This window comes from Ixodes scapularis, unplaced genomic scaffold (genome assembly GCF_016920785.2).
Source record: "Ixodes scapularis isolate PalLabHiFi unplaced genomic scaffold, ASM1692078v2 PGA_scaffold7__128_contigs__length_106722199, whole genome shotgun sequence".
Classification (NCBI taxonomy): domain Eukaryota; kingdom Metazoa; phylum Arthropoda; class Arachnida; order Ixodida; family Ixodidae; genus Ixodes; species Ixodes scapularis.
Genome location: NW_024609882.1, coordinates 40132945 through 40149021, shown reverse-complemented (window position 1 = coordinate 40149021; position 16077 = coordinate 40132945). Strand labels below are relative to the sequence as shown.

The 16077-nt window shown below is 43.2% G+C and overlaps 1 protein-coding gene across 1 annotated transcript in view; it reads left to right on the top strand.

Annotated features, from left to right (window-relative positions):
- The window catches only part of LOC8033579 (Down syndrome cell adhesion molecule-like protein Dscam2), a 66640-nt gene extending 50904 nt beyond the window's left edge, over positions 1-15736 (top strand). The window contains exons 17-23 of the mRNA XM_042286212.1: positions 1022-1315; positions 5500-5691; positions 9019-9299; positions 10171-10237; positions 11270-11396; positions 14650-14777; positions 15681-15736. Of these exons, the coding sequence (XP_042142146.1) occupies positions 1022-1315; positions 5500-5691; positions 9019-9299; positions 10171-10237; positions 11270-11396; positions 14650-14777; positions 15681-15736 (1145 nt within the window). The remainder of the gene's footprint in view (positions 1-1021; positions 1316-5499; positions 5692-9018; positions 9300-10170; positions 10238-11269; positions 11397-14649; positions 14778-15680) is intronic.
- The last annotated feature ends 341 nt before the right edge of the window (positions 15737-16077 follow it).

The following is a 16077-nucleotide window of genomic DNA, read 5'->3' as shown; positions in this document are numbered from 1 at the left end:
ATCTTGTTTTTTCGTATGCAGGATACGTAGCAAGGTTTCGACTCCACGAAGGCATGGACTGGAATGAGGTGTCTCTCGGGCCCGATAAGAGGGGCTATCTGTTTGAAGGCCTTGTGTGTGGAAGTGCCTACTACTTCTCCATCCTGAGCTACAATCGAAATGGGAGGAGTGAACCAGGGGAACTACTACAAGTCAAGACAGAAGGAACAGGTCAGGTTATGTAACAGATATCCAATACACAATATAAAACATTCGCTTGTTTAAAAAAAAATTCAAATCAACAAGAAATAGGCCAAGTGAGACAATTTTTTTCCCTTACTAAAGTTTGATAAAACGTTTATAAAAATCCGCGGAAATTAAATCTATGTGTGCCCAAGGTGGTCGGCCATTGTGTTTGCGCGGGGGGCGGGGATTGAAAAAGTATTGGGAAAGGGCATTTTCGATGCATTTTTCATTGTATGAAACTGTGGCCTAATGCCATTGCTGGCACAACCAACCCAACTGAGTTACACATTAACAAATCCTTTCGTACCCAAATCAGATTTTAAGTAATTGGAATACAACAAATAATATAGTCTGTGAAGTCTCCCATCTAATAAAACCGAGCTTGTCACTACTGAAAACATGTGCTAGGACATATTCATTGAGTCCAATAGCTGAATACCTTCCCAGTATTTGAAAGAAAAGAGCACAACAACTTTGATTATGGTCGATATCCCCAATCACTTCTGATTTTTTCTAATTCCTTGGTTGAACATTTCTATAGCAGAACACGTACAAACCACTTCAAGATATAATAATACAAACCTAAGATGGAGCATAAGCTTACAGCAACATAAAATATAATGACGTGTGTTTTCCTTGCCTTGTGCACACAACAGCAGTTATCTGAAAGGTCAAAACATGCACCTCAAGATTACTAGCAATCAATCAACACCGAAGAACATACGAATATAGCAGAGACACGACAAGTTAAAGCTGTCACCTAACCTTTTGTGGCATGCTGCAATTCTGCTTACAGTGCCCCAGCCGCCATCACACAGGACTGGTATTGTGCCGAACGTCACTGGACTGAGCCTTGCACTGGGCGCCTGGAGGGACGGAGGCTGCCCCATCAGCCACTTCTTCATCCAGTACAAGTCACGCGACGACTCCGAGTGGACATTACTGTCGTCCAGGGTGCTCCCCGATCGCGATAGCGTTGCCATTGGTGACCTCATGCCGGGCACGTGGTACAATATTGTTGTAATGGCCTTCAACAGCGCCGGTTCTACCAAGGCAGAGTACACAACTGCTACGCTCACCCTGTCTGGAAGTGAGTGGAGCCGTTCGGTGTTGACTTTTTCTGGGCCTTTGATTTGGTAATACCAGCCTTACTTTTTTTTAGTTAATCCCGAGAAACATTGCCTACCTAAAACTTGAAGTTTAAAATACATCTAAGACTCTAAAACCACTTGAATGTACTTTGCGACTTAGCCACGTAATTAAGCTACCAAGTTACGTCAGTATCGAATTTAAGTCTGCTTTTTTTAAGATTCATGACTTTACATTCTAAACAGGCGCTTTGCAGATGTACTTTACATTTGATAGTATAGTGGCAGTAGCTGCCAAAAATGTTGTGGGGCGCTCAGGTTCTATGTTTAGTATTAAAGATCCAATCAGCGCAGCATGTTATCGTTAGTTCTCTGTGTATGCTGTGTAATACTTAAGGGGGTGGGCGTTCTTGAACATCTCCTTTTTAAAATATAGAACACATTCTTCGGCTCGCCCTTTCAAGAACGAAATGTTTGAAAACCCTTCTTGTAGGCAGTTCTTCAGGCAAATAGTTGTATATATAAGTTTTCACACTTGAAATTGGGGCAATTTCTAGAATCATAAATCGCAATTAGCATATCATGTAAGCATTTTCTCCTGTTGGCTAGCGCTGTGTGGTAATTTAAAGGGATAGTGTAACAATATTCACTTGGAATTTTTTGTTCACTTTACACTAGTTTACTGGGACTAGTGGGACCCAAGTATACTCGGATGCAACGCCATGACCAAGAAACCTCTTTGTTCCGCTGTAATTTCAAGAATAAGTGCGAGCGTTTTATTTCAGTTTCCCCTTCACAAAACTTGATGACATAGCATGGGGTCGCAGTGCCGGCATTGTCTCCAGTGATGATATTTGAATGTGGGTTAATAGATTGAACCCAAGCATTGCGTTAGGACTCGATTAAGGCTCATAATAATTAATAGCTAGCCAAGCATTCGGGTAGTGGCTCCTGTTCAATCGCGGCAATGATGAGAATAGCAGAACCTAAACAATGTCTGGAACTCAGTCCATGTTCTGTGCTTCGCCAACCTCAGCGCGTGGCTATGATCAACATCGGCAACGTATAAATGGCTCAGGATCAGGTGACCGCTTGTTCTGGCTGCAAGTTGAAGGGGTTGAACGCTGTTTGTTTTTCTTTCGTTTTTTCTGCGACGTTTATTGCGTGGGGAGAAAAGCAAACCTGTGCTTCATGGGTAATAAACGTCACGCCCCAGTTCTAAGCGGTATTCACACAAAGTGCAAAAATTGTTGCACCGCCGTTTTAAAGTGGTACGTTTGTTTCTAATCTTGATTTTAGTGTAAAATACTATCTCTACTTCGGTTTTCTAAGATTAAAATGTTATAATACCCCTGTTGTATTAATTTCTATACACACAGTTTTGGCAACTTCAGGTTTTTCCTCGCCCGGGCACCTCGCTGTCAAAACGCCATCCGGTTCCGAAATGAACGCGCTGTTTATGGGATTATGCTCTGCCTCAAACTGTTTTTTCGTGATGACGTGCAAAGATAAAGTTCATTGAAACCCCCGGTACTGTTCTTACCGATGCATTATGCGCAAAGTTCCGTGTTTTCGGAGTTTATTTTTCGTCAAATTCGTAGGGTGTTTTTCGGACTTTATTTATTTCTTTTTTTTTTGAAGATTCGGAGATTTTTGGAGTTTATATTGTGTTGATTCCTAATTCTCCGAAATTCGGAGTTTAATTTTACTGTGTTTCCCATTAAAAATAAATAAATAAATAATAACCGAATGTAAATGTATGCCAGATAAAAAAGAAAACTCGCTTGTATTAATCAAAATATCTTCAGTTGAATTTGGCGTTGGTGCCATTGCCATTGGCAATACTAATTTCCCACAACAAAAGTCACACACAAGTGGCGCTTCGATAAGCGCCGATACCCTAAAATCAATGAACTCCCGGAGGTAGTCGCTAGGATACTCGTAGTCATCCCATCCTATTCCATTAATCTAGCCCGCGGCCGCGCGAGGTGGAGTGGTTAAAGGCCGACGTACAACCTCGGTTTTCTGCAAGAAAGATAATCCTTTTAGCGTTCCTCCTTTCCTAAGCTGCGAGGGGAGCCAAGTTGGAGCAAGGTGAAAACTGGAGAGGAAATAGGAAAGGAGGAGGCGGGCAAGAGTGGAAAGCGCGAAGTGTACTTCGGCCTTTAAGGAGGTAATAGAGAGTTTGAACTGTCCCTCTTCCTAATTTTATACAATCCCTATGGTCCATAGCTTTCACTGTTACTAAAGCATACCCTTTCCTTTCTCTAAATCACAAATCGCATGCCATAAACTGGAAACCAAAAGAGTGGCTTTTGTCGTGACCCCCGAATGTCCAACGAACGACCTGTTGCCCTGAATCAACCTTGAAGAGACAAACGGCAAGACCCCGTTTGACAACGGTCCGAGATTTGAAAGATAATTATGGTGGAATTTTCCCAGGACCATTGGCTCTGTGCTGATCAAACTGTAAAACAAAAACAAGAAAAAAAGTTTTACTTTTTTTTCTTCGACCGGGGTGGGGGGGGGGGGGGGGGGGGGATGTGGCATTGACACATAAAAATTCGGAGTTTAGCGAATAAATCCGAATTGACCAAAATTTTACCGGCGAGTGTTTTTCGGAGTTTTTTTGGATTTATCCGAAAACACGGAGCGTAACCGCCGAATTCAGAAACCTCACTCAAACTACACTCAAACTGAAGGGCCCCTGCACTTCCGCGAGGAAGTGGAGGGGCCCTTCAGTTTGAGTGTAGCTTGAGTGAGGTTTCTGAATTCGGCGCTTAATTATGCGATAGAGCAAAGCTATACGAAACCAATCTCAAAATTTATTTCGTTTCGTTTTTCGAGTGATAAAAACTGCTGTCGCCACCTTCAGAAATGAACGGCGATGTTATCAAGTCGTGTTGACCAAACGCAGCCTTGTCGACGAGAGTGGCTGGACATCAAGCATAAAACGTCTGTCGATGAGTCTGTAATCGACAAAAAGGGACGCAGAGTCCGCTCAACCAAGTAGTTTTTATTAGCATATTAAATTATGTATTTACATGAAGTTGTCAACAAAGAACAGCCTTGTAGTCTTTCTTTTTTTTATTGGGTCTATTCATGCGGGAACGTGTACGGCTTAAAAAAAGATATGGCGGTGTAAATTAGTAAACAAATGTGCTCTTTAAGATTGATACACTGTCACGCACAGTGCTTCGAAAGGACAGGGCCAGACTATTTCGGTATCAATTTAAACCACACGTCTTTTTTTTTATTTTTGACCTGCAGCTATGTGTCTCTATAACCATTCGCACGCTGGAGCGTTTTTCGGCTGGCGTACCTAACTTCACAGAGACGCGATTAAGGACGTTTGGTTACATTGCGTCGAGAGACTACTACGAGTTACCGTATCCGTGCTTTGCAAGCCGCCGGTGAACTTAATAGTTGGATTAATTGCCGTGCCGCGGTGTTTCATGGGAGGCACAGATAAAGTCTCATTTAAATACATTAGTAGCGTTCAACTACATTCTGAAAACGTGCCTTGAGTTACGACCACGAAGTAGAAAGAAGCACATTTAGTAAGCAGCACGTAAATAAGTAAGTTGTATGAAGCGTGTTAGCCATGCACGTGATATACGAAGTACGCATGTTCCTGCAACTCGCTGTTGTAAGTCGCCGTTCCGTAGTCAAGCACGACTGCTTATATCTGTCTTTACTCGCGGTCGTACCTCGACGTAAAACGGTAAACTTCGCTAACGTTCTCAACGTCTACACCGTCTCGAGCCAGGTCACGTGCGTATACAAACGCCGCTCATAATTAATATCCCCACATTTGTTGGGTCGAACGGGACGATGAGTGTTTGGATCTCTTAGACACGTTAATTCTTGCCTGTAACGAGCTCGATAAATCAGAGGCAAACTCCAATAATACCCGCTCGTAATCGCGCGAGCACAATAAGAAAACACGCACAACATCCAGGTGTCTCAAAGTAATATGAGAAACGGAAGCCCGTCTAGTTAAAGCAAGTAGGCGGGCGAGCTGGTTAAGGATGAACATAGTGACCCCGGAGCTAAGGGTTACTAGCTCGCTTAGCGACAGGTTTAATATGTCTATCCCCTCTAGTTCGTTGTTGCTTACCTTGAAAGTGGTTTTATATGTAATTATGAATCGCTATAAAAAAATTACGATCTTTTTTTTTTGTAGACCCGTTGTTGGAACCGGACAAGATGGCAGAGACGGGGAGGGAAAGCATCCCGCGCTACCGAAGTCTCTCCATCATTGTGCCCATCTGCTGCTCCATCGTGGTGCTCATGGCGGTCACCGTAGCCATTATGGTGCTTCTGTGCCGCAAGCGGACGTCTGGGACTCCTCCCTCTGCCATGGACACGTATGGAGGTGGGACCTTTTTAGGCAGACGCAGTTCATGTATGCTCGGTTTCTTATAGCATAACCCCGAGGAGAGCAGCACAGAGTGAACAAGAAGCAAAGCGAATTAAGAGAGAGTCCGAATTTAATTAATAAGAAGAAACGGTACTTCTGTCACGGGCAGGTGTTTATTTTATTGACACAATGTCTCAATAAATTATCTTGTGACGCCGAGACACTAATAGAGAATTAGTGTCTCAGCGTCTGAAAAATTATATGAATATTTATGCGAGGCCCATACGTACAAAATAAACCAGAATTGAAGATGTCTATACTCCGCGACGACTTTTCTTGGCAATGCAGTGGAAGGTACAGGCCCGCGTCCCCTCTCCCATTTTCAGTGTACGCAGGCTCTCCTCCTCTCCCCGGAAATGGAGGAGGAAAGCCTGCGTACACTCAAAATGGGAGAGGGGACGTGGGACGTACCTTCCACTGCATTGCCAAGAAAAGTTGTCGCCGAGTATACAACCTTGTGCATATGAAATGTAGGGAAAGATATTGCGTTCACATTCTAAACAAAAAAAAAATGATTCCTTAAAAAAACGTTTGGAAATAAACGTAAACTTTCGCTGAAAGTTGCAGCCACACGTTGTTATCAATGACCAGTGACGAGGTCGTGGATTACGAAGAAAGTCAGACGCTTAGTGGAATGGTCTTGTGAAAGATTACAAGTGCCGTCGCAGACATCAATGTCGGCGTGACAGCTCTATCAAACGCTAACGCAAAAATAACTCAATGCACTAACGGCGACTTGTTTTATGCACAATCTGGGTTCGGGGACATGTTGTTGGGACATGTGCTTGGCGGACGGGTTTTGTTTTAATAATTAACATAGCTAGACGAAACTTCCACAGTTTATTCTACGCTTGATTTTGTTTTGACAAATATAATATTAGTTGTGATAGAGTTTTTTTATGTTCTTGTTGCGGTGTACGTGAAAGAAAAGTAATTATGCACACACGGGGCGGGGCAACAAATTTTAAGATGCAGCGCCGCATTAGCTGATTTGGTCTTTGTAAACCACTGAGAGCAACAAATAACAAAACTACTTTGTGTGACACACAATTTGCTTAAGAATAATTGGAACTCACAAAAATAGAAGCTATTTCTAAATGGGTGGCAAATAATAAACTAATCTTAAAGGGCCCCTAAAAAAGAAGAAAAAGAGTCTTTTTTTAATGTTTGGTTGGGACAGGCATGTCAAAAAATTAATTTTACCTGTAATTAATAAAAGAAAAAGTGCAATAATGACTGCGCGAGGCGCGATTCAGCCGGTAGTCACCCCTTTTCCACTTGTTTTCTCTCTCGGGATTTCTTGTGTATGGAGGAGGGGTGGATCGGCTTTGCCTTCACGTTGAGGTGGAAAGAGCGAACGACCTTTCTGTGACGTCATGGACATTGCGCGCAGAATTTCAAAAATACTCTCGCCGTCAATATCGCTCTGAAAGATTTCTTTCAAGTAAAATTTATTTCTCGACTTGCGTGACCCTAACCGGACTGTTTACAAAAAAAAAACATTTCTTTGTGTTCTTTTCAGGGGCCCTTTAATGATTGCATTCTGCAGATTGTAGAGTATATGCCTGCCAAATTTGGTTGTGATAGGGCAAAAGTAAACACAACAAGTCTTGTGCGTGATATGTGAAGTTACCGGAAAATTAAAAAAAAAAATTAAAAAAGCATCACGGAGTGGAATAGTCTTCGTTAACTAACACCCGCTCGTAACGGAAGAATATTTTTGTTATCATTTGTTTGCACGAAAATGAAAAAAAGTATCCGAAGAATGCGACGGGAAGAAAACGGCTGTGCCTAATTTCTAAAATGAATGCGGTGTCATGTAACACTACGATTTGAGTTACCATGCAAACCAAAATGGCTCCAATATTCCCCAATTTCCGTGGCCGGGGGTACTTGGAATGCATATCTGACTAGTTTTGCAATTATATTGTACTTTGTTTTAACTTGGGTCTACACGCAGCCAACGCTACGAGCTTACGGATTAAGTCAAACAGCCTGAAATGTACACCAACATGGTGTTCATCTTGTTTCTGTGTGTGCTCTCTCATCACTGAGCCAATCAGAAACAGAAAAAGATTGACTTGCGCTGTTGACGCTGCTTTATTGGTATCATCACGTCGTTGAGTCGGTTGCGTCTGGACTTAATCTGAAATTAAGTATGTGGCTTGAGATTTTATACGCAAAAAGGGGAAGATAATAACGATGCCAAAAACCCGAAATTGTAAATTACAATTTAAAAACAAGATATGTATTTTTTTTTTAACTGCGTCACGCCTTAAAAGGGTCCCTTAATCAGGGTCTGAGATTCACTATTCATGATGATATCTCAATCTCCGGACACTAAGCATCCTCAAAAATCCAAGATTACACTTATGTGCAGCCTATTTTCCGATTAAAATCTAATCCAGGATTGAGACACGCCCCTCCTTCTGCGCCTTGGAGCAGACACCGGGGGGGGGGGGGGGGGGCGCCATCTGACGGCGTTTTTGAACAATGTATTACTTGTCCTACACCCAAAAGATTCGAGTGTCTGTGAAAACCTAATGTACAAGGCGCCTAAAAAGGACAATAATAGTAACGTTCGGAATCTCCACGCAGTAAACAATTTTCATTGGTCAAAGTTATTGGAGGTGGTGTGGACCCGAAGATGTCCTCCCCAGAAAAAACAGTGTCTGCCTATTTTCATTGCTGTGGGTCCACTAGGATGTCTTCGCATCTAGTGCATTTTTATTGACTAAATAAACAATATCCCAATAAAACAAGTTTGAACAAAAACGTTTAGTGCCCATTTAAGCTAGAGTCACCAAGAAAGTGACAAGGGCAAGGCACCTTTTTGAACGCCCTGGCTCCAACGCGCACTTCATGCATTCCTCAGTGCATTGACTGCGCGCGATTGAGGTGCATGAGAGGCAGAAGCATCGTGTATGGTAGAAAACTCGCGTCGACGGGGGGCGGGGGGTTTATGCGCTTCTGCTCCCACGCAAAGTGAACCGTGCTTCTGACGACGTTTCAAAATAGGTTTCTATTCACATGCGATGCAATATAACCTGTCAGGCCTGTGCCCTTTCGTCGTTTCGACTATAGAAGATCGATTTGTCGGTGACAGCGAAACATAGCAGCAAACCACGTTTGCTTCAGTGCGAGTGTGACCAGACAGATTTCATGTCGTCTGAGCGTCCCACGCACAAGCGTTATTGTCTCACGTGGGCTTTGCAGTATATAATATATTCAGAGGATAGAAATAACGGCTACACCGTATTGTAATCGAACTGAAATGTGCAGGTGTACGGATGTGCGAAGACCTCAAAATGGATTCCCTCATCATGTCCGAACTGGAAAAACCCGGATCCGGGGACGTGGGCGGCCGGGAGTACTACCCGTCCCCCTACGCTTCCTCCAAACTCCCCAACATATCGAGGCGGGAGAGCGGAGACGATGGCGGCGGACCCCGATCGGACGAGCACGGCCGCGTCATGTCCGCGGGTGTCTCCATGTCTCCCTACGCCTCGTCCAGAATGGTGGAGCACACCTACGACGTTCCGCAACACCCGCGAGAGGGCACGGTGAGCTTGCATCATGGAGGGCGGCGCAGCGCTTCTAATTTCATGCGTTCCTTTCGGAATGCTGCGTCGAAGACCGCTAAACCAAACAGCTGGCAAAGTCAGAAGTAACGAAAAAAATCAGAATACGCGGCTAAATGTCACTAACACAATATATCTGAGTGAATGTTGTGATCGGTAATGGCGGATATATCGATTTTGCTGGAGTGGTGACGGCGCTCTTCAATTGAAGCCGGCTTGGCCACGTTGGGATGGACTTCTGCCATGCATATCAGTTGAAGGCGCGCCGCCATTTAACTATGGGCAGAATGAGCGACAGACGTCTGCTTTCGCGGCACGTGCAGTTCGTCCGCTTTAATGGGATATCCGAATAAACATTTAAAAAAAGTTAAGCAGAAGTTGGCTCCTGCTTTGCATACGAACGTACAAAACAAATTACAGTCAGGTTTCAGCACCTCCCCAATGCTATATTTAAGCAGCCTTTACTGTCGGAAGTCTTGATTTGTCTTTTTTTGGGTTCGGGTATAATCTTTAGACACTGTTTGGAGCGCGTTTAAAAATGTGTTCTCTGCAAGGAGATGTATAGAGAAGCCTCACTGTACCCCTTTTTCTATTACGTCTGTGAAATGAAGTAAAGTTCCTGTTTCCTATCCAAGGAAGCATGGTAACTCACAGAGGAGGCGGATGTTATTTTGTTGTCGTGTCAATATTTTTCTTCTTCTGCCCTTGATGCCATTATTTTCCCAGAAACAACAAAAAACAAAATTATTGTAGGCGTGAAACCACCATTCTTCAGAAGTGCATATTTAAATCAGAAAATTATGTTGAGAAATAACCTGCCTTACCTGCTTTACAATTTATGTTTCGTTTTCAGAAATCGCAGTTATTCAAGAGCAATTTAGACCACACGTTATGCAATGACAAATTGCAAAGTCATATAGGTAAGTGTTCATCTCTTAGTTATCATTGATGACTATTGAAACTTTCTGTTATTATTCCGCCCAATATACAGCGAGGTTTATTTTAACGTATCTAAGAGTATGACATTGTGACAAAATGACACATAATGTTTTAATTATCGCTATAGAATTGTGTATCCAGAAAGGTAATTTTCGTGCACGCTTGCTAATGGGGATCATCCTTGTTGATCGCCCATGTAGTACGAAGAATCTACTCTCTGTAAGAAATATGTATATAACAGAGTTTCTGTAGTAACGCTCTTTACAAGATTAAAAAGAAATGTGTTCACTAAATACGCCCAAAAGCATACTCAATAGAAACATGCGTTGCTCCAATGCATTTCTAAACACGTTCAAGTTGGTGCTAACAACCCTACTTCTGCTTGACTGCCAACTCATGCAACTTAAGCTTGGTACGTATCTGAAGCTGCAGTACCACAAGCCTAGATTACTGTTGTGTGCTACAGCACTGCACAGCTACGAGAGTGCACAGCGTGTACGGTGCACTACCACATGGATTCTCATATGCGGTTTCCCATGAACCAGTGAAAACTGTACTCGACCCAGAAATTCGTTCCGTCGTTTCCACTCATAATTAAGCGTTTTGCATGTTTTTAGTAAGCAAAAGATACAGGTATTAATGCACTAACATGATCAAACACCGGCCGTTTTTTGAACTTGTGCACGATTATATTCTATACCGCTTTATTGCGACAATGTCGAGAAGGAAGGTCAGTTAAAACAAATCGGTGTTCCTAAAGATTGAAACAACTAGTCACTCCTGCATTACAATATTGAGATTTTCACTGATGTTGCGTTTTTGTATTTGCATACTTTTGCTTCGTTCGGTGGCCGTCTACTATAAACTCGAAGGCAAGACCCCTTAAAACGGACGCACATCAGCGTTCAGTTTACGTTCAGGCGCCATTATTATGGCCTGTTTATTTAAAGGAATAAACATAATTGAACTTCACTGGTGCAAGTCGAATTGGGCCTGTCCTTGTCGTTCCACAGACAAACAGGAGCAATATTACCAGCGGCTCTCAGGCAAAGGCAGAACGCCCGGGTATGGGTACAGCAGCTGCGCTGAGCCAAAGCACCCTTCTGCCTACCGTTGGTCCGAGCCCGGAGAGTCGGACAGGTAAATAGCACCCTCCGCTACATGTAGATGCTTCTAGGTACGTCCCCCCTTCCTCGTTCCAACCTTCCGTGTCCCATCCCGGGCAGAAATAGTGGCATAAATCACGTGCTTCGGCTTCAGTGTGCTTCGGTTTGCACTCGTCACATCGGCTGACAAATAAGTTTCTGGAGGTTTCCAGATGTCAGTCGATGTTTCACTATGTCGCCTGGAACACGTCCTGGACTGGTGTGTTTAGCGTCCCATATTACCTAGGCATTGGAAATGGTCCCGAAGTGGCAATATGTGAGGTTAAGGAAGCCGGCATGTTTTGATGTTGGATGTCTCCATCCAGGCGGTTGGTGCTGGAAGTTGCAGCAAAAAGTGTGAGCAAACACGAGCGTCGCTGTCGTTGCAGCGTCCCCATTCTCCCCTGCTCACACTTCCGTGAACTTTATGCTGCAGCGCGACATGCATCTAAGCAGGCGTCTGCCTCGTCCGCCTCCGCTGCTCTCCAACCGCAAGGATAGAGGCAGACAGCACCATCATCACACTTCTGTTATCTCATCAGACGAAAATGGAGGGGCCACTTTTGGGGACATCTCAAACACTCCAATTAAGAACGCCTCCCAGGTGCCATAGTTTCACCAAGGGGCTCGGCTTCTTCAACACCTGAAGACGCGAAATTTGTTTTAACTGAAAAGGCAGCGGTACGCTAAGGCTTTCAGAAGTATTCTCTTGAGGGTCTTCCTACTTGCCTCGAGGGAACTTTTATTCCGTTGAAATAATACAGAACCAGAGTACCATCTTCCGAAAAATCATTCCCAGTCTATATTCAGATGCCCAGTTTCCTTTTTACGACAGACTACATCTGACGCTACGAGCTCTCCGCTGGGCCCTGCCGAAGGTCACGTGACACTAACGTGGCATTGGGTTGGCTCCGACTGCTCGTAGTTTCAAAGGCGGTCCATCGTAAGGTGAAACGCTATATTTGTATTAAAACTATAACAAATCATTTGTGTTTGGGGACCTCATATAAAGTGAGGAATTGATCGTTTCAGTGCAAGTTTCACAATTTTTTTTTGTTGGAATGTGCCTTGCGTCATGGCGGTTTTTACAGTGTTGTCTAACAAATTTAATTAAATTGGCGATACTTTCGTTTTTCAATAACTGAAGCTCTCATTTCGCTCTTATGATCTATATACACGACATAATCGTAGCATCTGGTTGGATAATGATCGTTTCAATTTTATTAATTTTTAAACGAAAAATTTATTTGCCATAAATACTACTTTGCACATTGTAGCTTTATTATAACAGTTTTTAGTAGATGATTTTTTATAATATGTCCTGAACCAATCAAAATTCTAAGATGGTCAAATCTTTTAATAAGACATCACATTGATTCATTTATAATGTCATGGAGTGTTGAACTGTGTTTAAAAAATGGCGTTTTTAATATAAAAAACAAAAAAATTCCCATGAAGCCAAAAATCTGTGTCAAATTTTATTTATAATGACGGACAAACAAAAAGAAAATTCCTACAAGAGTTTTCCTGAATAATTAACAAACGACGGCAGTGATTAAAATTTAAAAATTCCGAGGCCATCTAATCACTTATTATGAGTTGCGAATGCGAAAGCATGAATGTCGTTATTCCGCTCCCTTAGTTCGCGGTGTACTGGCGTGGACGGCCACGTTTCACTACTGCCGAGGTTGCGGCCACCGACCTCAGTCGCCGCTATGTCCCTCGACAGCCCCCTCCGGCAACACCTGACACGATAGTGACGCTATCGTGTCAGGCAGCGCTTACAACAAAAGCAGCGCTTACAACAAGGTTCCGAAGCGGTAGGCGTAGCGTAGTGGTAAGATGTCTGCCTCATAAGAAGGGGACGCAGGTTTGATCCACAATGTCGGCTTACCTCTTCTTTTTTTTTTCTCAAACATTTTGCTGTGTCGATGCGTTTGGCAATATTTACGACATTTCATTTTTACGAATAGCACTAAAAAAAACCTAATGTTGTCGACGAAACTTCGCTAAATTAAATGGTGTGGGATTTCCGGGGGTGTATGGGGGGCAGCGGGCCGGTTGCCAGCTGGACGCCGCGAAGCGGCGCGTACGGGTGAGGCTAAGTGTGTTAATAGCTTTGTCATTAGCAGCCGCATGCTGTCGCCGCGAAGCGACTTGACTGCAGACGGGTTGGGGGGGGGGGGGGGGGGGGGCGGGGGTGTTACGCGCTTCCGAGTGATACATGCACCGTCCGAATCCGAAATTGAAGTTCCCGCGCTTTGCCGAGCAGCCGATCCGGGGTGCGCGTCGTTGCTAGGGGGTCTATCGCCTGCGCGCTAGACGTGCGTCCCCCCGGCAACGCCCGACGCGAGAGCGGCGGCCGAGGGCGCACTCTCGTAAAGCGGCCGCCAATTGCTATCTAGGAGCCGTTTCGCTCAGCCAATGGGAGAATGGGCATATCTTTTGCGTTTTTTTCGCGATTACGGACGCCGCTGGCTCCGCTCCAGGGGATAGTTAATGCCTTCGTATTATTAAATTGTTGAAATAACACAAATATTGGCTTATCATTTTCAAGTTTTGTGGTCCTCCTTTTGACTTAAAGTTTTGTTTCACTTATGTAATTTTGCAATAATTTCATGTTACTAATTTATTGATCCGTGGCCATTTTTTGTGTGCAATGCTTCATATAATAGATGGTTGACTGAACCCTGAAAAAGTATTTCTGGTAGCCGAATGCTGTGATTATTTGTTGAAACGTTCTCGATAAGGTTAGGAAATAAATAAAATTAGTTGAGCCAATACAAATAGTTGGGATGAGACGACAATTAATTTATTAACTCGTCTTTTGTCGGTCGGATTGGTAAATGCAGCCTAACGAGTGGACACGTTTTAGTAAAAAATAAAGAAGTCAAGCGTGTGTGCTCGTTCACTTTTTGTTTCTTTTGTTTTCATAAAATATTATCTTCCAACCATCAGTGCATTTAGAGCTTAACCTAAAAGAGACATCAAAGGGTACCCCTCTGAGCCTGAATTGATCACGTGCACCATGTGACCCTACGTTTGTGAAGTTTGCAAAACTGAGACAATTCCTCTTCATATTTACTTGAAATGTCACAACATGGATCAGGGAGCTACTAGCTCGTGCGGTTAAACTGATTATCTGTGCATCAGGCAAAGATCTGCCAACATTTGGCCGTTACATTCATGTGAAATAAAGCGTGCTCTCTCGACGCGTGAACATGCACCTGCACCGCGTGTGATTCCAGGTGGTGCCTACAAGAAAGGGATATTCATACGAGTGCATTTCACATGCCTCCGTCTGGAGGGACCATGCCAGAGTTTAATGAAATGTCCGACACAGAATGTGACCGAGATCTGGAACGGTTGGAACAGGGTGAGTGTGCTGGCTATATTTCCTTGTTTGGAAACAAAAAAATGCTCTGAATTCTCTAGCTTTCACATAAGGTATTGCATTTCGTTGAGCTAGTCGGTTCATACTTGCTAACTTGGAAAGTTGAAAACTTCTGACGAAATATACGAAGGTTAGAAATGAACTAAAACAGGTGCTACTCAGCGATTTCTCGCCCCCTTTCTCCTTTTGTGGGTTTTCAAGATTGTTCAGATCTATTGGTAACAAGTAAGAAGAGAAGCTATGGTAACAACCTCCAAGTCATTCTAATTTTGTCATTCTAATTTTGCATTTGCTGTATACTCACGGCATTATTATGCCATAAATTGATGTTTTATGTATAACCCTTTAGTACAAATATAATGAGAGCACCACACGTATATCGAATTTCATATGTAACTGACCAGACACATAGAAAAAACACGAAATTTAGGAAACGCTAGCTGTTTCATCTCCAGTCCACTTGATAGAAGCTACTGATTTGAGAGACGCATTGGAGTATATCATAATCAAAGTCATACATTCTCTCTATAAGGTATGGCCGGAATTTATTATTCATATCTGAGCCTGCATGTATAATGGTAAAATTCACCGGCAAAGTTTGAATATCTTGTGTACCGGAAATTGATTGGGTAATCTGAATTGCTGCCTTAACTATCGAATCTGATTTTCACGAGTGCTTTATCTCCTTCATGTATGTTTATGTCAATTAAAGTGAGTGGTGAAATCGGGCAAATTTTTTATGCAAGTCTGGTTTCGGGGCGATTTCCCAATCTGTCATGGCAGATTTGAGTGTGTTCAATATCGTTGCAAAGGGGATTTCAAGTCGCTTTCTCTTTTATCTTTTGTTTTTCTAATTCGCTTTACTCTGCTCTCTTTGCGCAACAGAAATCAAGTACCGATCGTCTCTTCAGAGGCACAATCTCTACGCTTCTGTCCAATAAAAAGCACCGAGGGGCCTCAATTTCATATCAGCGCAGGTCCTCCCCTGCCTTGTTGGTACAAGATAATCAAAAGAAGAACCCTTGTTACAAGGACGGAGTCAACTTCAACACCGAATGTGCGTTCGTGTACATATGCGACGTTGAGTGATCAAACGCTGATGACTTTTCGAATGATCTCAAGAATCTACATGGTTAGTTTGTACAGTGTTGACACTTCAAGGACACCAGTGTGCGCTGCTGCGCCAACACTAGCAAGTTGCTGTACAGTGATGTATTTTCTACTGCCAGGCACTAAATTGTTTAACGAGCTATGTTATTTTAATACTTTTTTTCTGAATTTG